General features: G+C 47.7%; 1 protein-coding gene across 3 annotated transcripts in view; it reads left to right on the forward strand.

Annotated features, from left to right (window-relative positions):
- The window catches only part of IQSEC2 (IQ motif and Sec7 domain ArfGEF 2), an 80,169-nt gene that overhangs the window by 3,998 nt on the left and 52,263 nt on the right, over nucleotides 1–23,908 (forward strand). For 2 of the 3 annotated variants that reach the window (XM_036271022.1, XM_036271026.1), the window contains exon 2: nucleotides 22,958–22,987. The exons of the other annotated variant lie outside the window; for it this stretch is intronic. In XM_036271022.1, the coding sequence (XP_036126915.1) occupies nucleotides 22,958–22,987 (30 nt within the window). The remainder of the gene's footprint in view (nucleotides 1–22,957; nucleotides 22,988–23,908) is intronic. 3 annotated transcript variants of the gene reach the window in all.

Below are 23,908 nucleotides of genomic sequence, written 5' to 3' on the forward strand. Positions count from 1 at the left end.
AGAGGAGGCTCGACCTCCTGGCCGCTGGTCCTCTGCATGTGAGGGCTTTGCTTGTTTGTTTTTTGTTTTTTAGTAGCTGCTGCTCACTACCAATGCTCAGGTCTTTTTCCCTGGAATTGTCGTCCTCCCCACCCCCAGTGGACTAGAGAAAAGCCCTGCTTTCTTTGTTGATCTTGGCCTGGCTGCCCCTTGCAGGGCAGGCACCTGGAATGGTTTACAGGCGTGCTGGGGGCCACTGCCGAGCTGCTCCACGCCGAAGAGAGCTGTGTTCTCCACACTTTCTGTATGGGCCCAGCTCCGGCTCTGCTGTGGGCGGTGGTGGGCTGAAGCTGATTTGGTGGTAACTCTCCATCTCTGCCCCCACCCCCTGCCCACCCACAAGCTGGCTCACATTGGGGGACAGCAACCAGAGGGCTGGCCTGGCGTTCTTGACAGTCAGAGCAATGTCTGGTCTACCACACAGCTGTCTCCCACATGCGGTGGGCTGTCAGAGTGCTCCCCGCAGGGGCTGAGGGCCCTGGGAAGGAGGGATCGGGCCCAGGGGGAGGTCCTGGGGAAGTCTGTCTCCCTGTGGTCTCAGGTGCTTTCCTGAGAAGGGGGCATCTTTCCTTCTTCTCTGGAGGGAAAACCATTTATCTTCCCCCCACCCCACCCCACACCCCCCACTGTGTTGGGAGCATTATACTCGTGTGGGAGGAAGTGATATTGTTGAGTTGAATGAGAATTAGAGGAGTCTTCCTTCTCTGTCTAGATCTGGGGCAAGAATGGGGTTGTTGTCATCCACAAACATTTCTTAGCTGCGTGCACACAGCAGGAGGGGCCGCCAGGCTGAGCCAACACCAGGATCTCTGTGCTTGAGAGTTCCCCACCCCCCTCCAGAGACACAGGGTTCCAGGCCAGCCCCCCATCACGATGGTGCTCAGGACAAAATGCGTAGCAAGGATGGTGAGGAGTGGAGATTCTCGGAGGAAGGAAGGATCAGAGCAGGCCAGGCCAGGCCACTGGTGGAGGATCCTGTCAGGAGGCTTTGAAGAGAGTGGGTGTCTCCTGGAGGGGGAGGTGGGAAGAAGACTGGATGCAAGCTTGCCCCACACGGTTCTTCGATCTGTCCCACCCCTGCCTGCTGTGGCTTCTGAATTTGCTGGGAGCACAGTAAAGGGCTGGAGCATGGAGAGGGGGCCGTGCATGTGCTAAGTGAGTCTCAGGCTTCTGTGTGCCAGGCACCACCCTATGTGGCTTTATGTAATAATAACTAACATTTTCTTAACTGCATTTACTGTGTACCAAGCACTATTTGTTCTAAGCACTTTCCATGTATGAATTCATTCAATCTTCACCTGAATCCTTTGATGTAGATATTGTTATTAAATCCATTTTACAGATGAGGAAACCAAGGCTCAGAAAAGTTGGATAATTTACCCAAGGTCACGCAGTGAATAAGGGAAAAAACTGAGGAGGAGCTAGAAAGAGCACTGGTGGTCGGGCTCCAGGGTCTACCTGCAGTGTTCTTACCCGTCAGACAGTACTGCCTCTTACCTCATTTGCACAGAGTCCCTGCCAGGTGGGTATTAATATTATTCTCATTGTTCAGACAAGGTAACGAGGATCAGAGAGATGGGGTTACATGCCTGAGGTTACACAACTGCTTGGAGCCCAGAACCGTCTGGCTCCTGAGCCTGATGCTACACTGTTGCCTCCCGCAGCCAGGCAGGCAGGGTGTGAAGCCATAACGACACTCCATGTGTGGCTGGGGCTTCCTCCAGCAAAGCTCTCAGGACCACTGCCCCGCCAGGCTCCCTCTCCTGGATAGCCTCCTGGATTTTGCCCTCGTCTCCTAATGGATAGCCCTCCCGCTCTTGCTTTCCCAAGCCTCTGATGAAGTGCAGCCAGGCCAAGCTTTCTGCAGGGCTCCAGTGGTTTCGCTGTCTCTTCTCCCTGCAGAATGTTCACTCTTCTGCCTGTCAGGCACGGTCCTCTTTGGATGTGCCCCCAACAACTCTCTTCTCATCTGTTTACAGTCCCCTTCACGCAGACTGTGCCCCAGCCAGACTGGCCTGTGTGCCCCATTGTTAGCCCACTCAGCCTTCTGATAGCCCCTGGGTCTTGGCTCATGCTGTTCCCTTTGCCCGGGCTGCTTCATCCAGTTCCCGGGTTCATCTCTGCTGTCATCTCTCCCACGTTTGTTCACTGGTCCCTGGTGGTGTTTGGTCTATCCCTGACCCTTGAAATGAGCACTTTGCCCCTTTTTATACCTTGATGGTTATTTGTTTACATCTTGTATCCTCTCTACTAGATTGAGAGCCCCCTTCAGATTGTGATTTAACTGACATATATTGAGTGCATGTTGTAACTATGCTAGGTCCTCTGGGCATGCGCGAAGGAGCTAGAGGCTTGGAAACACATAGCACAGCAGATAGTAGCTGCTCAATAAATGTTGAGTAGATAATTGACTGTGAGATTAAGTCCTGGTGCACTAATGGCCACAGGTGCCTAAGTTTTTCTTCATTCTAGGACTTCTATAGAGAGAGCTGACCCAACTTCAGAATTCTCTTGGCGTCTGTCTGGCTTCTTCCTCACACTCCCTGATGCTGTTTGGCCTCTGCTCCCTGTGCTGTTCACACTCACCAGTCTCCCAGTTCATACACTGTCAGGGCAACAGAGTCAGACAGGATTCTGGAGACATTTGGGCCCATCTGCCCATGGTTACCTCTTGGTCCCATGCCGTGGCCATGTCATACCATGGTCTTGACCCTCAATGCAAGATATTCTGTTCTGAAAGGAGCAAAGAGGCCTGCATAGGACCTCTGTGGGAAGTTACCTTTTTATTATTTATTTTTTAATCCTCACCTGAAGATATTTTTTCATTGATTTTTAGATAGAGTTGGGGAGGGGGGAGATGGGGAAAGAGAGAAGGGAGAGAAAGAGAGAGAGAGAGACATCGATGTGAGAGAGACACATCGATTGGTTGTCTCCCGCATGACCCCAGCCAGGGCCAGGGATCGAACCTACAACCCAGGTACGTGCCCTGGACTGGAATCAAACCCATGACCCTTCAGTCCTTGGGCAGATGCTCTAACCTCTGAGCAAAACCGGCCAGGGTGAAGAGTTATTTATCCATCAAATCTTTATTGGGCTCAGACCCTGGGCCAAGCAGTTTTTGGAGGTCAGCATAAGACTCAGCCCCTCTGGCTCATTTCCTGCTGTATTTCCTGGAAGAAGAATAAACACTGCTCACAGGGGAAAAAAACAATGAATAAATGACTTTTTCTTTTTATGAGGCAACTCATTTCAGGCGAGGTCATTAGCTAATCACTCTCACTTCCTCGTGGCCTTGGGTTTCTCTCCAAGCATCCATGTCACAAGCGTTTACACAGGGAAGCCAGTTCTCAAGCTCTTAGGAGCTCAAGCTCTCTGGGAACGTAGCATTTGGAGAGAATGTGGTGCTGGGGAAGGAGGACTTTGTGTGACTCTAGGTATGACATGTCACTTCACTTTCAGGGCCTGTTTTCTCAAGTCGGAAACGGGGATAAAACTGAGTTTTCTGATATGTTAGATTCGTGTTGCCCCTACAAAAATGTGTCAGAAAATTTCCTGATTGCCTAGCACACCCATCAAGCTCCTGATCAGGATAGAAAGCTGAGGGACAAGGATGGAAAATAATATGTGAGGCTGCCCTGCCCCCTAGAGGTAGAACGTAGCAACCAAAACAAGCCAGCCAAGATCTTTGCATCACAGCCTTTTCAAAACAAAGATGACAAGCCAGAGGTACGCTGCTGACAGGGTGATTCCTCTGACACTTTAGAAGGAAATCTCTCATCCTATCACCAGATATGTTCTATTTCAAATGCACTTATTTGTAGCTATGTGATTTTTCTGCCCTTTTTTAAGGGATAATGTGATTGCGTATCTGGGCTTTGTGATTTCCTATTGGATTCCAGAATGCGGTAAACTGCATTCACCTGAGTGAAACCAGTATTTTTCTCCAGATAATCACTTTATAATTATTTTCCTTATATCTGTAATAAAAAGTAAATAATTTCTTTCTTCCTCAAAATTTCCTGATGAAACTGAAAGGCATCTCACACAACTGTACACATCTGAGATGCTAGCAGATTCCTAAATAACCCACCTTGTGGTGATTGTTGTGAGAATTAAATAAGATGACACATAAGAAGTGTTTGGCACATAGTGTGTGTTTACTCGGTGCTGGGCATTTGTTTGTTTGTTCATCTTCAGCCCAGATATGTAATCACATTATCCCTTAAAAAAGGGCAGAAAAATCACATAACTACAAATAAATGCATTTGAAATGGCACGTATCTGGTGATAGGATGAGAGATTTCCTTCTAAAGTGTCAGAGGAATCACCCTGTCAGCAGCGTACCTCTTGCTTGTCATCTTTGTTTTGAAGACTGTGATGCGAAGATATTTTTCGTTGATTTTTGATAGAGTGGAAGGGAGGGAGGGAGAGAGAGAGAGACATTGATGTCAGAGAAACACATTGATTGGTTGCCTCCTGCACAACCCCAACCAGAGCCAGGGTTTGAACTTGAAACCTAGGTACGTGCCCTTGACCGGGAATTGAACCTGCGACCCTTCGGTCTGCAGGCCAGTGCTCTAACCACTGAGAAAACCGGCCAAGGCAGTGCTAGGCCTTTTTATTACTAATGATCACTTTGCAAAACTCTGTACTGTGGAAGGGCAGGGGGGAGAAGTCATGTGGGAACTTACCACGTTTCTGAGAGAGTCTGTCCAGTGAATATTGTGTGCCTAGTACATGGCACACCTTGTGCTATTGCTGGCAGGACTTCTGTGACAAACATTATGCGGTACCTGGCTTCAGGACACTCACAGTTGGATGGAGAAGATGGTCATGGAAACAGATGATTGCAATGTGGTGTTCTGTGTGCTGTGCCGAGGGGGCCATGGGTACCCCAAGGAGGAACATCTAGCCTGTGAGGGAGAGCTTCCTGGAGATGATGCCTGCACTGAGGCGTGGAGGATGCGTCGGAATTATCTGGGAGAAGAAGGATGGCATGTGGGTTGGTGGGAATTGGCACAGGGAGGTTAAGACAGAGAGGACAGCATGAGTGAAGTCCAGAGGCATGGAAGCAGCAGGGTATGGGGAGGGGGAGAGTACTTTTATCAAGTCAGTACAGCCCTGGCCAGTTTGGCTCAGTGGTAGAGCGTCCGCCCGCAGACCAGTGAGTCTCGGGTTCAATTCCGGGCAAGGGCATGTACCTCGGTTGTAGTTGGTCCCCCACCCTGGTCAGGGTTATGGGGGAGGCAACCGGTCGATGTGTCCCTCTCACATCGATGTTCTCTCTCTTTCTCTCTCTCCCTTTCTCTCCTTCCCACTCTATCTGAAGATAAATAGAAAAATATCCTCGGGTGAGGATTTAAAAAAAAATTATCAAGTCAGTACAAACTGGAGCACACCCAGGGAAGCAAGGAGCATCTGGAGAAGTCTGAAGAGCCGGCCAGCCCGGATCATGAGGACACTTGAATAGCAGGGTCAGGAGCTTTATCCTGTTGGGAATTGGGAGCCAACCGCAGGGTTTTAAACTGAGGGAAGAGGTGTACGTTGGAGGGTATGTGGCGACCTGTTGAGAACCATGTTTTGGAGAGATCCCATTAGAGGGCAGTTTGGAAGATAGTTTAGAGGCGTCCAGTGAGGAGACTGATTGATGGTCTAGGTGAGAGATGACAAGGCCCGAGCTTGGGCAGTGGGAGTAGAGATAATCTACTGGGGGGGAAAAAAGGCAGTGACAACACAATGACAAGTGCTGTGACAGGGGGTTGCGGCCTACTGCAGGAGCTCAGAGGACTGGCAGCCATTCGTGAGCAGAGGGTTTTAATAATGCCAGCATAAAAGTGAAGAAACTTGGAGATGGAAGGACCCTGACAAATCATCCGTGCCAGGCTGTTCATTTTCTAGATGGGAAGACTGAGGCCCGGAGAAAGGACTTGGAAAAGGCCACTCAGCGTGAGAGCAGTGGCGCTCTGATTAGAAGAGCCTCCCTCCTGTCAGTGCCCATGGTCAAAGCACCACTCCTTAAGTGAACTAGTTTATGCCTGGAAATCCTGAGGACGTTGCAGGGATCACTATCTTCGTGTCCACAGAAAACCAGCGCGCACGGAGCTGGGAGCCTTGTCGGGGGAGGAAGTGATGAAAAGGAGGCTTCGCCTAAATAAAGGGCCTCTTGCTTCCATCGCAGACAAGCCCTCTGCCCTGGTTCGGCCCCGCAGAAATCAGATCTGCTGGATGTAGCTGGGGTCTGTGGTCTTGTTTCCTCGTCTCGGGTCCAGCCTTCTTTCTGTGCCCTCTGCCTCACAGGTCCTCGGTTCATGTAACCGCGGCAGCTCAGAGGCAGTTTCTGGCCTGACAGCCGTGTCTGTGATCCCCCTTGTTCTGTTTTCATGGGAGAGGGCAGGCCTGTGTCTGTCATCACTGTGTCCCCAGTACCTTGGGCAGGCTGTCTCCAGCCTGGGTGCCTTTGTTTCAAGGCCTCATGGTACAATACATAAAGAATGGGCTGTGGAAACGGACAGACAGACCTAAGTTTGAATCTAGGCTCTTCTTTCTGAATGACATCAGCTAGGTCATTTGACCTTCTCTGAGCCTTCGTTTCCCCATTTTTAAAATGGGACGACAGTGCCCAGTTGTCAGGATTACTCAATATCATTTGAATGGCATTCCCTCACACTGCTGGGTGCTCAGTAAAGAATCGTTTCTGGGGAAAGAAAAGCAGTGAAGTAAACTTGGATCATGCCAAAGCATATTCTCTCCTACCTCCTTTCATAATCATGATGTTACCAGGGATTCTTCAGTTCTGTTTTTTAATCCTCACCCGAGGATTTGTCTTTATTGATTTTAGAGAGAAAGGAAGAAAGAGAGAGAAAAACACCAACGTGAGAGAAACATCGGTTGCCTCCCGTAGGTGCCCTGACTGGGAATCGAACCCGCAACCTTTTGGTGTACAGGATGCCGCTCCAACCAACTGAGCCACCCAGCCAGGGTGGATTCTTCAGTTTTTATAGGAGATTACTTGTCCAAATATTTAAATAGCATGTCATTAAAATAAGACAAAGTTGGGGGGGAACAATGCAAAACAAAAACAGTCATTTCCTCTGCTTCATGAAATCTCCCATGGACAACAAATTGAAGAATTCAGTGCTCGCCAAAGATTTGCTTCTCCCGAACACTGGTACATTTCCTCCTTCCTAATACGAGGCTGTCATGGCTCATTGTATCTTGCTTTCTGCCTCAGCTACCAGTGAATTTGAAGAACAGCTCTAGTATTTTTGTTGATCTCTTTTTCTGACTTCTTATTTTCTAGTTCAATTTTTATTTTTTTCTTATCTGTGTTATTGGAGTAAGCCACCTCAGATCCTTTGTGACTCAGGTGGGTATAAATAACTAACGGGTGTAAACAGCTGAATGAATGGAAGGCAGGAGAGGTTGGACTGGCCATGGTAGGGTTTGAAGAGGACAGAGGGTGGTGCAGGCGGGAGCCGCTGAGAAGGCTGCCTCTGCCCGGAGGACTGTGGTGCTATGAGGAGGCGAAGGGTTAGTTAGGGAGCAGCCAGTCCTTCACGCGCCTGCTTTGCTACTGCTCTAAAAAGAAACATGGCCCTAGCCTGTTTGGCTTAGTGGTTAGAGCATCAACCTGAGGTCCGAAGGCCTCAGATTTGATTCCCAGTCAAGGGCACGTAGCTGGGTTCCACCCCTGGCCCTGGTCGGGATCGGGTGGGAGGCAACCAATCAATGTGTCTCTCTCACATCGATGTTCCTTTCTCTCTCTCTCCCTCCCTCCCTTCCACTGTATCTAAAAAAAAAAAAAAAAAATCAATGGAAAAATATCCTCGGGTGAGAATTAGCAAAAGTAAAAAATAAACACAAAGAAGCATGGGTTAGAGAACAGGTCTTCATGTCACCTCCCCCTGGAATCGTCAACCTCCTCCTTTTGTATGTACCGTGGGAGACTGAGGTCCAAAGAAAGAGGAGAGACTTGTTTTTAAAATGAAGTCAAAGCACTATATTCACACAATTTTAAAAAGGCAAATGGTACACAAGGACATGTATAGTAAAAAGCCAGTGTCTCCCTACCCCTACTTCTCAGCCCCCCAGAAGGACCACTTTTGCCACTTAGGTTTTCTGGTGGTAACGTCATATCTCTGAATAACGTGCTCCAATGGTTATTTCTTCATTTATCAACTTTAAACATCATCTGTTGACCTCTCCCTACCATGACAAATGAGAATTTAGCTTATTTATAACACTTGGCTCTTTCTCACCCCCTCCTAAATTTTGATCATTATATTACTATTTTGGTTCCTCTGTTAGTTACCTTTGTAACTTTATGAATACTATTTTAAAATTTTTTTCTTTATTGATTTTTAGAGAGAGAAGAAGGGAGAGGGAGAGAGAGATGGAAACATCGATGAGAGGGAACATCGACTGGCTGCCTCCTGCATGACCCCCACTGGGGATCGGACCCACAACCTGGGCATGTGCCCTGACTGGGAATCGAACCAGCGACCTCTTGGTGCATGGGTCGATACTCAGTCACTGAGCCACACTGGCTGGGCTTGAATACTATTTTAAAATGTGATTTCTTACTCCATCAATTTTCCACAGTGTCTCTTGACCCGTCAGTTGGTAAGATGCATTATTAGTGCCCCATTCTTCCCTCCGCCTCTGCTCTGCCCGTCCACCTCCCACCTGTCTGTGCCCAGTACTCCTGCGTCCTGTGAGGCTCGTTACATTTGCATCTTGTTCTGTAACAGTGATTATGTTTCCAGTGCTTTCTCTACACAGATTAATTTTAAAAGTTGACCAAGACACTATGTTTATGTGATGATGACTGTGTCAATATTATTCATTGCAGGACCAAATAGTGTACTATAATTGTACCTCACTTCCCACGGGTCCACTGTCACAACCTCTGTACTCCCAGGAAAATGTTTGTAGCTTTAGGATCAAATGAATTCCCCTTTCTTCTGCTCTACGAATTGCTCACCATCGCGCCACTCTTATTTTGTTTCCCATTTGGACCAGGACTCTTTCTCCCTCCCTCCCTCCCTCCCTCCCTCCCTCCCTCCCTCCCTCCCTTCCTTCCTTCTTATTTATGAGCTTGGTTGCTAACTGTTGTGTGGAGTTCTTGAATCCACAAGATAATCATAACACATCTTCTGGGGACCTTTTACTTGAACATTTTTAGGAGAGGGTTTTGTTTTTTTTTTAACTTCATACTGAAATAGAATAGGCATGCAGAAAAGCGCTCATATCACAAATGAATAACCTGGTCAATTTTTACAAGCCAAACATTCCTTATGTAACCAGCGCTCAGCTCCAGGTCTGTTTGTCATTCAACCCACCTGACACTCAGCGAGCCCTTGCCATTTGATGCACTCTGGTTTTTTCTTACATAATTTCTCTGATAGTTTCCTCCCCTTCGTTTTCTCTTTCTGGAATGTCTGTTAGTGGGATGTTGAACTTCCTAAATGGATCATCTAGGCCACTGATCTTTTCTCTCATATTTTCTATTTTATAGTTTACAAATAAGTCAATAGGTCTGACTGAGACGTCTGTCTATCCAGGCTGGTTTGTTCACTCACTGGCTTTATTTTAGGTGAACCGCCAGGGAGCTGGCTGTTATAATGGATGTCACCCAAGTGGCAGAACAAAAAACACTTTATTTGGGGGGCACTGGGTACCCTAATTCATCCCAGATACTTAATTTCTTTAGCCAAAAGCCCTCTGATATTTTGCCTAAGGGTGAATGCCAGGCAGCTTGTGCTCTGGGGGTTGGGGGACAGGGGAGGATTTCATATATTTACCTTCAGTTTGTCCCCCTGTTTCAGACCCTCCCTCATACCTTCCATTTCCAAGCCTGGAGTATCTCTGGGCCTCTGGTGGCTGCAACCCCAAGTGGCATCCCTGGCTCTCCTTCCACTGTGAACTCTCTTCTGTTGGATTTTTGCTTCCAGAAATCTGTGGAAATGTCTCACCCACTGACATCACCCTCTCTCTTGCATCTGCCTCTGTTATGAGTTCGTACGTTATTTTATTCTTTCACTTTCATGTTAGTGGGGTCCTGGGAGAGAGGGGGGATATAAACATTTGTGCTCTTGAGGTCCAACCAAGGCTAAAGCTACTTTAAAAAATGATTGCTGTGGCCCTGGCTGGTTTGGCTCAGCAGTTAGAGCGTCAGCCCGTGGACCAGTGAGTTGAGGGTTCGATTCCGGTCAAGGGCACGTACCTTGGTTGCGGTTCATCCCCAGCCCTGGCCGGGGTTGTGTGGGAGGCAACCAGTCAATGTGTCTCTCTCATGTCGATGTTTCTCTCTCTCTCTCCCCCCCCCCCCCACTATCTAAAGATAAATACAAAAATATCCTCAGGTGAGGATTAAAAAAAAATGATTGTTGTATTTTCTCAATCCAGATTGAGAATGGAAATTATTATTAGCGCCCCTCCAATACCCAACCCTGGATGGTCTTATTTTGGCATGTGTAGAGTCCTCAACTGAGGAACTGGAGACCTCCATTCTGACCCCTGCTTGCCACTGCCCCCCTCTGGAGCCTGGGTCAGCCCCCGACCTCTCGGACGCCCTTGCTGAGACTGAAGAGGGTGCGGGTCTGCTGTGAGCTGTGCTTTGGCCAGATTTGGGTGGGTGCTTGGAGAACAGCCCAGCATCCTTTCTTAGGTACCGGGGAGCAGTTGGGCCAGAGATGGACCCCAAGTGCGCAGGAGGGGGCTTTGAGGCTTAGCTGAGGCTTCTGCAGCCGCAAGCTGCTGCTCTAGCTGCTCCCCTTCCGCCCACTCCCGCTCCCATCATCACTGAACCTCCATCCCTCTTCCTCCAGCAGAGGGAGGCAAGAAGGGAAGGCTGGAAAGCCAGTTCCATTTTCCTGTTCTCTCTCTCCCTGTCATAGTGCTGAGCTGAGCTGGGCTGCAGTACCTGGGCCCAACCCCACCTTCCTTTCTGTGCTCCCCTCTTCCGTCTTGAGTGATTATCTCTTCCAGAAGCACTCCCTGAATGCTTATGGGGGAGGGGCCTGGCCTGCACTGTGTGGAGGGGAGACCCGAGCCAGGTGAGGGACAAAAGCCAAGCTTATGGGCTGATATGGGAGATGAAGTGCCACTTAGCTCTGGCGTGACGGAAGGAAGCCACAGCTGTAGCAGTTAAAAGCATTGATTTTGGAGTCAGACAAACCCAGACTTGAATCTCAGCTGCACTGCTTGTTAGCTGTGTGACTCTAGGTAAATCACATTGCTACCCTGAGCCTCGGTTTTCACATCTATACAATGAGAAGAAGAATAACTACCTGCACAGCTGTTATGAAGATAATACAAGTCTTGGACCATTGTAGGTGCTTAGTAATTAGTCACTTTATTCTTTTGTTATTGTTAGAAGGCAGAATATGCTAAGGACCAAATAGAGGTTGCTTTAGTGATTGGAAGGACTGGGGAGTTTAGGGAGGACAGCATTTAACCTTATCACTCCATGGACAGAGCCTCCCAGAGGCTCCCTAGCAATTACAGGATGAAGTTCACCCTCTTGTTTGGTGTTGAAGGCTCTCTTCATTGTAGTCTCTGCCTGTCTTTCTTCTCTTTAAAATAAAAATGTGAGCCCTGGCCTGTTTGGCTCCGCGGTTAGAGTGTGGACCTGTGGACCAAAGGGTTGTGGGTTCGATTCCCAGTCAAGGGCATGTACTTGGATTGCAGGTTTGATCCGGTCGAGGTCGTGCGGGAGGCAACCAGTTGATGTGTCTCTCTCACATCAATGCTTCTCTCTCTCTCTCTCTCTCTCTCTCTCTCTCTCTCTCTCTCTCTCTCTTTCTCTCTCTGTCTCCCCCTTCCCTTTTATTCTTTTTTTTTTTAAATCAATGGAAAAATATCCTCAGGTGAGTATTAACAAAAAATAAAAATAAGAAAAAAATGTGGTGATACTTGCCTCTTTATTTTCTGAAAAAGAAATTTAAAAAGTGATAGACAGCTATTTCCTTTGAAGTATGCAGCAATCATTATCATCATCACCATCCTTACCATCCCTGAACTTGTCCAGTAAGTAGTGGTAACAAGTACTATAGGAAGAATAATCAGAAATAAAAAGCTAACCAGAAGCCCGGCTGGTGTGGCTCAGTGATTGAGCATCGACCAAGAGGTCGCCGGTTCGCTTCCCCGACAGGGCACATGCCCAGGCTGTGGACCAAATTCCCAGTGGGGGGCATGCAGGAGGCGGCCAATCGATGTTCTCTCTCATCGATCTTTCTATCTCTGTCTCCCTGTCCTTCGTCTCTCTAAAATCTATAAAGGGGGGGAAAAAAAGCTAACCAGCAGCTGAAACCACCATGGCCTTCATTTCGCATCCCCGCCATCGTCTTGGCCTTGATGTTGTGTGGGTCCATTGCTAAAGCAGTTACATTATCCAACAAGCTTTTTGATTTGTCCTGTGGTTTATCTAGTTCTTCTCCTCTTTTAATAAATCTTTATAAGATATTCTTTTTTTTTTTTTTAATCCTCTCCCGAGGATATTTTTCCATTTTTTGTACAGATAGAATGGGAGGGAGAGAGAGGAAGGGAGAGAGAGAGAGAAACATCAACGTGAAGGGACACATCGAGTGGCTGCCACCCGCACAACCAACCAGGGCCGGGGACCAACTGCAACCGAAGTACGTGCCCTTAGCGGGAACCGAACCTGGGTCTCTCCGGACCGCAGGCCGACGCTCTAACCGCTGAGCCAAACTGGCCAGGGCTATAAGATATTCTTGCATGTCACCATTACTTCATCCACCTGACTTCAATACCTGCCCATTTGTCATTTGTAGGTCTGATTCCTGGCTTAGATGGGCCCCTTAGAAAGGGGTCTTTCTCTCCACCTGAACTACCTTTCAAAAGGTTATTTATTTATTTATTTATTTTACCTTTCACATGGTCGTGGGTTGGTGGCACTGGAACTTGGGAGGCACCTTTGCTTCTCCCAGTACTTTTCCATTTCCTCACCATCACAGTCAGGTCTCCTCACACTGCGGTCTAGCAAAGCACCTTCGGGTCAGATCACAGCCCCACACGTCTTTCTAGCCACTCTGGTCCCTTCCTGACCTTGCACTCAAGTTGTACTGAACTGCCTAGGGTTCCCTAAGTGTAGTGGACTTCTTTATGCTTCCATGCCTACGTTCCAGCTGTTGTCCTGGCCAAGAATGCCTTTTTACCCCTGTCTACGTGGCAGATGCCTTCTCGACCCGCTGAGGAACATCTTCACAGTCCCACTGTTCCAGGCTCTGGGAGACGGTGAACAAAACACACAAAACCTCTGCCCCGAGGACCAAACATTCTAGTGCGTGAATGTAGGGGGCAGGGACAGAAATGAAACCAGAAAATGCAGAATATGTCAAATAGCAGTACGTGCTCTGGAGACAAATAAGGCTGGGCAGGGGGACAGGGGGTGCAGAGGCCCGGTCAACCCCACGATAGCCAGTGTTCACAAGACCATTATCTAACAGCCTTTACATATTTAAGCATTTTCCAATGTTATTGTGTATTCATTACAACCATAATTCTTCCAACAACTTTATCGGATTAGTGGTATTATTATTTCTATTACATTGATCAACAAATTGTACCTTAGAGATGTAAATCACATAGTTAGGAGGGGCAGAGCTGGGATTTAAAAATTTTTTTTTCTTTATTGATTTTTGGAGAGAGAGGAAGGGAGAGGGAGAGAGAGATAGAAACATCGATGAGAGAGAACATCAATTGGCCGCCTCTTGCGTGCCCCCCACTGGGGATCAGGCCCACAACCTGGGCATGTGCCCTGACTGGGAATTGAACCGGCGACCTCTTGGTGCATGAGTCGGTGCTCAACCACTGAGCCACACCGGCTGGGCCAGAGCTAGAATTTAAACCTGTCCCTGTCTGACCCAAAGCCTGTACTCACAACCACTAAACCATTGTGCCCCCAGCAAGCCTCACAGCAACTCTATGAAGTTGAAAGTATTATGCTTATTTTATAATTGGGGAAACAAGTTCAGAGCAGGGAATGGACTCATTTGTGGTTGCACAGAAAATAAATGGATTTGAACCCAAATCTGTCCAACACCCAAGGCGAGGCCCTTCTACAAACCCCGAGGCTTAGGAGGGACCTATGGACTTGCCTGCCTCTATTTCTGGGGCCAAGGCAAGGTACAGTTGAGGCCTTTGGCCCTGCACCCTTCTCTTCCCACCTGTGATTCATATGGAACCTTGAGATATACATTGACACCCTAGCCCACATCCGAACCCCATCTACTTCCCTGTCCCCTTGGTGGCCCAATAGCAGATGGACCTGGGTAGTAAGACCATATAATTCGTGCAAGAAAGCTCAAGAACTATGGACAGACAATCCTGGGGTCCTGAGCACCTGGAGTCAGTCTGGAAGACAGAGGGCCGAAGATCCTCATGGACATATTCTCTTTGCCCCACAGACCCTTTACCTCAAGGAGAAGGGCCTCTAAAATGCAGGGCCCAATGTAGGGGCCTCTGTTTCCCAGTAGGTCTAGGACATTGTGATGTGTCCTAGGCTGGGCTCCACGAGCCTCCTTTGGCCTCCTGAGCTAGGTCTTGCTTTGTAGTGAGGATGGGGTGGTGTTGCAAGGGCCTGGGCCTCGCCTTCCCAGCGAGCACTGCTGGATGTGCACACAGACCATTGAGTCCCCTTCCCAGTACTTTGTTCGTAGCACTCTCAGGATATTTATCTTCCTTTTGGGGAAGCGTTTAAAAATTGTACATTTGATGTATTCTTCCATTAGAAAATTTAGAAAAACTTGGAAAAGCGGAGGAGAAAAACATTATGCATCATTGGAACACACAAAGGCAGCCACTCTGAGCATTCGGTGTGTTTCCCTCATTCCCTGCATTCTTTTCACGTAGTCGAACTGATACAGCACATGTGATTCGTTCTTGTGTTTTTTGTTAGAGCATTTCTTCATGTCACTGCATATTCTTCATAAGCATTGTTTTTACTTATTTATTTATTTAAATTTTATTTATTTTTGGTTAATCCCCACCCGAGGATATTTTTCCATTGATTTTTAGATAGAGTGAAAGGGAGAGAGGGATGCAGAGAGAGAAGGGAGGAGAAACATCCATGTGAGAGAAACACATCAATTGGTTGCTTCCCGCATGACCCCAACTGGGGCCAGGGATCGAAGAACCTGCAACCCAGGTACGTGCCCTTGACTGGGAATCAAACCCGTAACCCTTTGATCAGCAGGCTGAGACTCCAATTGCTGAGCTACATCGGCCAGGGCATAAGCATTGTTGTTTTGATTTTTTTTATTTCTCACCTGAGGATACTTTTCTATTTATGCCCTTGACCAGAATCGAACCCGAGACTCATGGGTCTGCGGACCGACGCTCTAACTGCTGAGACAAACCGGCCAGGGCAGCATTGTTTTTTAATGGCATCATTTTTAATTACCAGGATATACTGTATGTACTTAACCGTCCTCTGAATATAGGGTGTAAATGCTGGGCTCATTTTTTTACTGGTTTAAATCATGCTATAGTAGACATCTTTGCACAGACAGCTTTTCAGGAACTTACTAGTTGTAGGGAACTGGCCTTGTACAGGAACAGTTGCATTCAGCTTATTTCCCTTTCTAGATGGTCCCTCTGGCTGCTCTGATTCATTCTTATAGTCATTCATTTATTCATTCATTCCAGCACCTCTTATTGGCTCTGTACCTCTGTGGGCCAGATACTGGGAACTGAGGTATGGACATGACTAAGACACAGCCCCACACCAGCAGGAGCTCCCAGTCTGCAGGAAGAGTCAGGCATGGAAATGCACACTTTCAGAACAGTTTGATCAGGGCTGTGATAGAGTCAAGAAAAGGATCCCATGGGAGAACAGAGGAAGGGTTCCTCATCCAGCCTAGAGACATTAAGACAAGCTTCCTGGAGGAGTTCTTGCCTAAATAAGTCACTGGAGGATGAATATGAGTTGGCTAGAATAAGAAGGGGAACTTCCTCTTAAACACAACAAATTGAATAAACTTATTAATGTCCGTTGCTTCCCCAAATACCACTGAAATATGAGTAAAGGAATAAAAATATTGGAAACACATAAGGTTGGAAATGCTGACCAGAAGTAAACTATTCCGCCCAGTTGGTGTGGCTCAGTGGTTGAGCGTCGACCCAGGCACCAAGAGGTTGCTGGTTGGATTCACAGTCAGGACACATGCCTAGGTTGTGGGCCCGATCCCCAGTGGGGGGCGTGCAGGAGGCGGCCAGTCGATGTTCTCTCTCATCGATGTTTCCATCTCTCTCCCCCTCTCCCTTCCTCTCTCTCTAAAAATCAATAAAGGAAAAAATAAAATAAGAAAGAAGTAAACTATTCTATCCAGCAAGCCCCATAAATGCTCAGGATTCATAGGTGCTATGAACCACAAAGCAGGGTGAGATATGGAACTGAAAACAGAGAGAATATTAAAAATCTGTTAACAGACCCTCTTGGCCCTTCCCCTACCCCATCCAGTCAGGGATAGCTCCCACCCCCCACTCTGCAGCTGGAGGTTGATTCTTTGGAGAAATTGAAGTTAAATGGCTCTGGGCTTGGGACACCAGGCACAATGGAGGATGGGGTGAAACAAGACTGCAAACCTAAAGGGATCTGCATCCTAAAACTGCAGGACCCCAACTTCCTTCTATTCCCCTACTTCCTGGACGCCAAAGGACCACAAAAAAAGGTGAAGGAGTCTTCTATGGGGAAACTGAAAGACTCCGGAAAAAGGCCTCCAAAATATGACATTTGGGAGACTTCCAATAAAAGAACAGGCTTGAAGCTCAGTAACTTTGTACTGAAGCCCACCACCTGGCAAGCGCCATCTATACACAGAGATTCCCATCATCTTGTTAGTATCATGGGAATCAATCGCCAAAAATCACTAGCCAAGGACCCTTAAAATAGGTATACTTAATTTCATGTAAATTAAACCTCAATAAAAGTAACATTTAAAAACCTCCAAGCCTTAGGTAGCCGGAGATGATCAGCTAGTGCAAGGCTATTTGAGGAAGACCATCAACCTTCAAGAATGACCCAAAAAAGCAAGCAAGCAAACATTTTAGAAAAGAACTTGGAATGAACAGAGATAATGAAGGGAGGAGACAAAACCTGGGAGATAAAAGATAGCGAAAGCCAAAATAAAGATTTCAACAGAAGGACTAGAACATGAAAGGTGAAGAAATGTCCGAGGAAGCATAATAACAAAACGAAGAGATGGACAACAGAAAAGATGAGAAAATTGGAGGATCAGTTGAGAAACTTCAACATCTATCATCCAATAATAGGAGTTCCAGAAACAGAGGATGGAGAAAACAGCAGGAAATAAATGATCAAAGACATAATACAAGGACATTTCCAGAACCAAAGGAATGAAAATCCCACTGAGTAACCAGCAAAGTAAATGATAAAAAGATCGATACCAAAGCATGCTCCTGTGAAATCCCAGGGATAAAGGGAAGATCCTAAAAGCTTCCAGAGAAAAATCATGCATATACAAAGGATCAAGGAAAAGAATTACATTGGACTTCTCAACAGCAACACTGGAAGCTAAGGGACAATGGAGCAATGTTCTCAAAATTCTGAGGGGACATAACTTCCAACCTAGAAGTCTATACTCAGTTGGTATCAATCAAAGGTGAAGGTATAATAAAGACATTCTCAGACACAGACGATCTGAAGATTTTATGCCCCAAGCCTCTTTTCTCATGAAGCACTGGAGAAAGTGCTTCAGTGAAATGCAGACATGAACTAAAAACAAAACAAAAAAAGGCCAAGGAATCTAGGAAACAGGAAATCCAACACAGAACCGCAGGGTTATGGAGAAGGGAGAAGGTCTTAGGGCAACCTTGTACAGGCCTAGAGAATAATCTGTCTGGATTGCAGCAGGGACGATGTTTCAAAGGAAAAAGAATATCTGATGGATTACCTGTCAAAACACATAGAGAAGAAAATTACACTTGTGACAGAGTGTGGGGAGAATTGATCATATATATGAAAAATACTCTGTAAGTAAAAAGTAATAATAATAATAATAGTGATCAACACCAGGGAAAAGAAACAGTTGTATGGGAAAAGAAATGTAATTATAGCATATGCTATGATTTATCCACAATTAGTATCGAGGTAGCTTTAATAATGGAAACCACTAATGTTAATTTAACCAAAACTTTGCAATATGACTGCAGCGGTGGAACGAGAGGATGGGGTGTGGGCCTGGATGAGCACTGGGCGCCAGCGGTGGAAGTGTGTGAGGGAGCTGTCTCCTCTCCCTGAAGAGTAGAAATTCCGTACATAATACATACAACTAAAAAATAAATAAATAGAAGCAAGCGTGTGTTCTTTAGAAATGAGGAGGTAGCCCTGGCCGGTTTGGCTCAGAGGTTAGAAATGAGGAGGTAAATACTAAAAAAAAAAAAAAAAAAAAAAGGCAGTTAAAAGACTTGAAAACTGTCTCTGAGCATGGGAATTGGGGGAAAGACAGGAAGAGTGGGGAGTCTGTGTTTTTACTTTAGTAAAAATAAAATTTGAAAAGGACACACACACAGTTCAAACACAGATCAGCAATATGAGCATCTCCTTTAGAACTATGAACATGAATTCAGAAAAAATAAGTAAAATAGTTGACAAGTCTATTATTTTTGTTAAGTTCCTTTTACAGTTTGACTTTTTAAACTATTGCATGCATAACTTTTTAAATTTATTTTTATTTTTTGTTAATCCTCACCTGAGGATATTTTTCCATTCGTTTTTTAGATAGAGTGGAATGGAGGGATGGGGAGAGAGACACATCGATTGGTTGCCTCCCACACAACCCCAGCCGTGGTGGGACGAACCTGCAACCCAGGTATGTGTCCGTGACTGGGAATCAAACCCGCAACCTTTTAGTCTGTGGGCCAACACTCTAACCACGGAGCTACCGGCCAGGGCAATTTCACACATCGCTGTAATAAAGTTAAAAATAATTTAAAAACCATAAAGAGGGCCAAAAGTGTTCCAGGTATCAAATACCAAATGTGCTTTAAAAAGAAAGAAGGAAGGAAGGGAGGGAGGGAGGGAGGGAGGGAGGGAGGGAGGAAGGAAGGAAGGAAGGAAGGAAGGAAGGAAGGAAGGAAGGAAGGAAGGAAGGAAGGAAGGAAGGAAGGAGGAAGGAAGATGGAAGGAAGATGGAAGAGCAGAGTGAGATTTAGAGCTTTGGGGAGCTTGGGCTTGGCCAGCAGGAATGTTGGTGAGGAAATTATTGAATGATGGAAGCAGAAGAACTACATCAACTGGTTTTCACTTTAGAGAAGGGAGTTGTCCATTGAAGAGACTTGCAGTTAGATAAGGTGATGTTTGGAAGAGGAGGTTTCTGGCTGCCCCCAGGACTGGATCTCAGGCTTCGGAGAGACCTGCATGACTCCTGGCGCAGGCTACCCACCTCCTTCTCCTCGGGACACTTCTGGGAAGAGCCCTGTTCACAGTTGCCTTTCAAGTCTCCTTTAAAAAAAATCTACTTTCATTGGTGTCCAATCTCTGTTCGTTAGAAACCTGATTTTTTAGACATGTTCTCAAATCCTGGTTTGAGGACCAATCAGTCTGTTTCTTTCAGATAACTTTGCATATCTTATTTCTGATGCATTTTACGTGTGTTTTTTTAAATAGTTTAGTTCTCGGAGGACAACCTTGTTTATCTAATTCCAAGTTCTTGGGGAGAGGGTCTTATAGCTTCCCCAGGTACTATTTATAGGTTGCTTAAAAGATCAAAACCAGAGGCAGGGAATCAAGTCGGGAGGCGAGGACAGAAACCACTATGGCTATCGAAGGCTTACATTCTTTTCAATTATTCTACTCTGTTGTCCCCGTGAGTCCCCAAAAGGTTCAGGAACTTTCTGTATTTTGCAATTTATTCTCCAATCTGCCAGATTGTCCCTTATACCTGGAAGTAGCAACATCAAAATCCTTGGTCATGCCTGGCTGGTGTGACTCAGTGGTTGAGAGTCAACCCATGCACCAAGAGGTTGCCCGTTCGATTCCCGGTCAGGGCACATGCCCAGGTTATGGGCCTGATCCCCAGTGGGGACATGCAGGAGGCGGCCAGTCGATGTTCTCTCTCATCGATGTTTCTATCTCTCTCTCCCTCTCCCTTCCTCTCTCTCTCAAATCAGTAAAGAAAAAAAAAAATTCTTGGTCAGGTTACATGTCTGAGTTTTTGGTTCAGAAAATACAGTCACTATACCCATAGGCTTCAGTACGTTACCATTTAGTGAGCATCACTCCTGAGGATGGGAACTGGCATAGCCCAGCCTTTGAGAAGCCTGGGGTCCTAAGTGGCCTTTCATTAGGAGAAGGCTGTGGGACGAGCTGGAGATACCCATCCCCTCTCCTGGCGTGAATTGATAAAGGGAGGCCTGCTACCTGGGTCTTGGCCTTTTTACGTAGACAGCTGAACCTGGTTGATAAAAGAGAGAAACTTTGGGGTTCTGAGGAAACTAAATGTTTTAGGGCCTGAAGATCGTTCAGAACTCAGCTCACACAGCCCCACTGTTTTATAGACGAGGAACCAAGGTCCAGAGAGCAGTGACGTGGCCAAGTCCACGCATGCTGCCTGTTAGGGAAGGAGCCCTCATAGAACCCAACATTCTTTCTAGAAGTCTGTGTTGTCCCCCAAAAAATAGCCACCCAGCTTCCTCGAGTAGAAGAGGTTAATGATGATTGTTATCTATGCATAATTAATAATACACTAAATGCATACGGGGCTGCAAACGCCTGAGGTGAAAGCACCCCACTTTGAGGGTCATAAGACATCGTATATCCCCCAAACTAGTAAAAATCATTCCGCAGTGAGGAGAACCGGCTAATTCACTCTGCATCATGGCCCCAACGGAGTTCTTTTGCTCCCCTTAAATTGCCATCTTGAGGACTGTTAACATCTGTCGGAAGAAAGGGTCTGTCTTGACATTGGGGAACCAGCATAAGGACAGTCACCTTCACTGTGCTCACTGAGCTACTGGTACAGTGGAGCCTGGCGGTAGGAGCACAAGCTTTGGGGTTCACACCAAGCTCCCCTTACTTGTGTGACGTGGGGCGAATCATTGTGACTCCTCTTAGTCTCAGTTTCATCATCTTAAAATTGGATGGGTAATTCCCACTTTGCAGGATCAAGGGAGATAACGTAGGAAGAGAGCCTGACACCTTGCCCGGTGTGTGGTAGGTGCTCAGTGATTGTTCACATGAGAACGGAGATGAGTATGTATGTCACTCTAGATTGTGGCAGGTGGCCAGTCGGTGAGCTCCTGGAGGGTTTGTATTCCTGGGTCAGGACCTGATTACAGCAGACTGCATACGTGTGTGCTGGTATTTGGGGGTGGGGTGGGGTAGACCGGCCTGCCTGGAGCAGAGGGTTAACGTTAGGGAGAGAGGCTGAGGGGCTCGGTTTTCATTCTGTTGGTAGTTGGGAAGTCACTGAACTTAGCTCACTCTCGCCTGGTACCTGGGAATAGTTAGACCAGGCCTCAGAAGCAATCTTACCGCTGCAGAGTCAGATGGAAAGTTTTAGTAAATGTGCAAAGGCGCTCTGTGGCCCTGTCCTCCATCCCTTCAGGGGGCTGCGAAGGCTGAAGGTTCGATCCCCTGCTGTGCAGCATGTGCCAGGCTGAGCTTCACAGCCCTGCCCACAAGGGGAGGGATTCTCATCATCCCACCCCCGTCTTACAAGTGTAAAAGGTGAGGCTGGGCCGAGGGGAGTGCCTTCCCCAGGATTATGTAGCTAGTCAGCAGCAGAACTGGAAGTACCGTACTCACCAGCGTCTGAGCTCCAGCACCTGGCGCTGCCCGCCCCGCCCCGCTGGTGCCTGGCGCGCTCCAGCGCTCTCCCAACAGACATTGTCTTCCGAGGCCCACCTGCTTCCTGTGTGTCCTGCCCTCATTTTGCACCCAGCATAGATGACGCTCCTTTCACTTAAGGTCACATCACGGTTCTCTCACCTGAGGACAGAGCCTGCAACGCGTTCACCTGTGTCCCCTCTGCAGTGTGTCATGGTTCGGGGAGGGAGGGTCAAGGAGGAGAGAGAGATTGCAGGGGATGAGGCAGGCACTTCCCACACTGTCCCACTTCTTCCAAGTTCCCTTGTCCTTCTTCTTGCCCCCCCCCCCCCCAGCTCTTGGGGAGGAGTGGCCGAGGGGTGTGGTTCAGATTTCACTCATTCCCTCATTTCCGAAAGCTGTCCCCCACTCCATTCTCTTTTGTCGCCCTTCCTTTCCCTGAGGGGGCCTCACTGGAGAGGGCAGACCAGTGTAGTAGAAGCGGCTCAGCAGCTGACTCACTCACCCTCTCAGCCTCGTTCTCTTCCTCTGGAAAATAAGCAGGTTGGACCAGGCAATTGGCGAAGCCTTTTCTGTGTTGTTAATAATACCTGGCACTTGTCTGCTGGGTTCCAGAGGGCTTAATCATCCCAACAGCCCTGTGAGAATTGGCCTTATGTTACAAGTGGGGAAACTGAGGCTCAGATTCTGAGAGGGGGAAGCAACTTGCTTGGGTCCCGGAGCTGGTAAGTGGCTGGTATCTGAGGCTCGGGCTGTCTGTTGTTCAAAGCTTGGACTTTGCCCCTGCCCACAGCCACTCTGAGGAAGGCCTCAGATGTCACCGTGCCTCGTGCCTCGCCAGGCCACATGGTTGGTTCCTGCCACCTGTTTGACCTCACCGACCTTACCACCAGCTCACTCCACCCCAGCCACGCTGCCCTCCACCCTGTCCCAACAACTGGCCTTCCCCTTTACCATCTCGAGCCCTTTGCACCAGCTTTTCACTCCGCCCGAAATGCCTTCCTCCCCATTTTCATGATGTGTGTTAGCCTTCAAGGCCACTGCACGAGGTAGAGGGAGAAGAGGTGAGAGCGTATGCTGACTGGGTTTTCTCTGTTTCCCTTTCAGATCCGACGGTGAGAATTCTAGAGCCGTCAGGTCAGTACCTTTCCCCAACAGTGACTGGGGGACGGGACGGGGCTGGGGTGGGGGCCTTTGCTTTGTTACTTTGGGATCCATGGGCAGGGGTGGGGGCCAACTCCAAGGGTTTTGTCCCGTTGGTATTCGGGGTGGGTGTGGAGTGGGGGGAGGGCTGTGGTGAATGTGGCAGGCGCGGGGAGAGGGTCGGAACTGTTCCTCAGTCTTTCTGACTGACCCTAGCTGGCTGCGGGGCTGGGCTGAACCCCGAAGGGCTTCGTGGGAGCTGCCCAAATGGGAGAGCTGACCTGCAGAGAGTTCAGCTCTGGCTCTGGGACCTTTTCTACCTTCTTCCAGGAGAGGAGGGCACAACGGGTGTGGGGCTTCCCTGGTCTGGCTTTCACGCTCCGCCCTGAACAACTCGAGCCCCGAGTAGCGGCATTAGGATGGACTTTTGATGTGACACTTTCTACATATTAGAAATATATATTATGGTGACAAGCACACGTTGGTTTGTTGTTGTTGGGTTTTTTGTTTTTGTTTTTTTGTTTTTTTTTTGTTATTTGGCGTGCTTGATAAAAACGTTTCCAAGTTTCAGTAAGTTTTGAGGGTGTGATCCATCTGCTACTTGAGCAGCCGGGAGTAAAACTGGGTTAGAGACGAGAGCTATTTGCACTTCCCAGGCCTTAAGCCAACAGAAGCTTCATGAAGACGCACGTGGGACTGAGTGAGATTGATGGGGGTCTCAGCGGGGGGCCCATCAGTCTTAGCATTCAGGTCAGGGGTGATGGGGTGGGCTTCTGAGATGGGCTTAGGCAACAGAGGCCTGGGATACCTGCACTAGGTCCCAGTCAAGGGCTTCGATGAGCATACGTAGCACTTTGCAAGGAGTCGAATCCCCAGGGTGGATCAGTTGGAGGAATGTTCCCTTTCCACTGGGCT

Source organism: Molossus molossus, unplaced genomic scaffold (assembly GCF_014108415.1).
Source record: "Molossus molossus isolate mMolMol1 unplaced genomic scaffold, mMolMol1.p scaffold_m16_p_2, whole genome shotgun sequence".
Taxonomy (NCBI): Eukaryota; Metazoa; Chordata; class Mammalia; order Chiroptera; family Molossidae; genus Molossus; species Molossus molossus.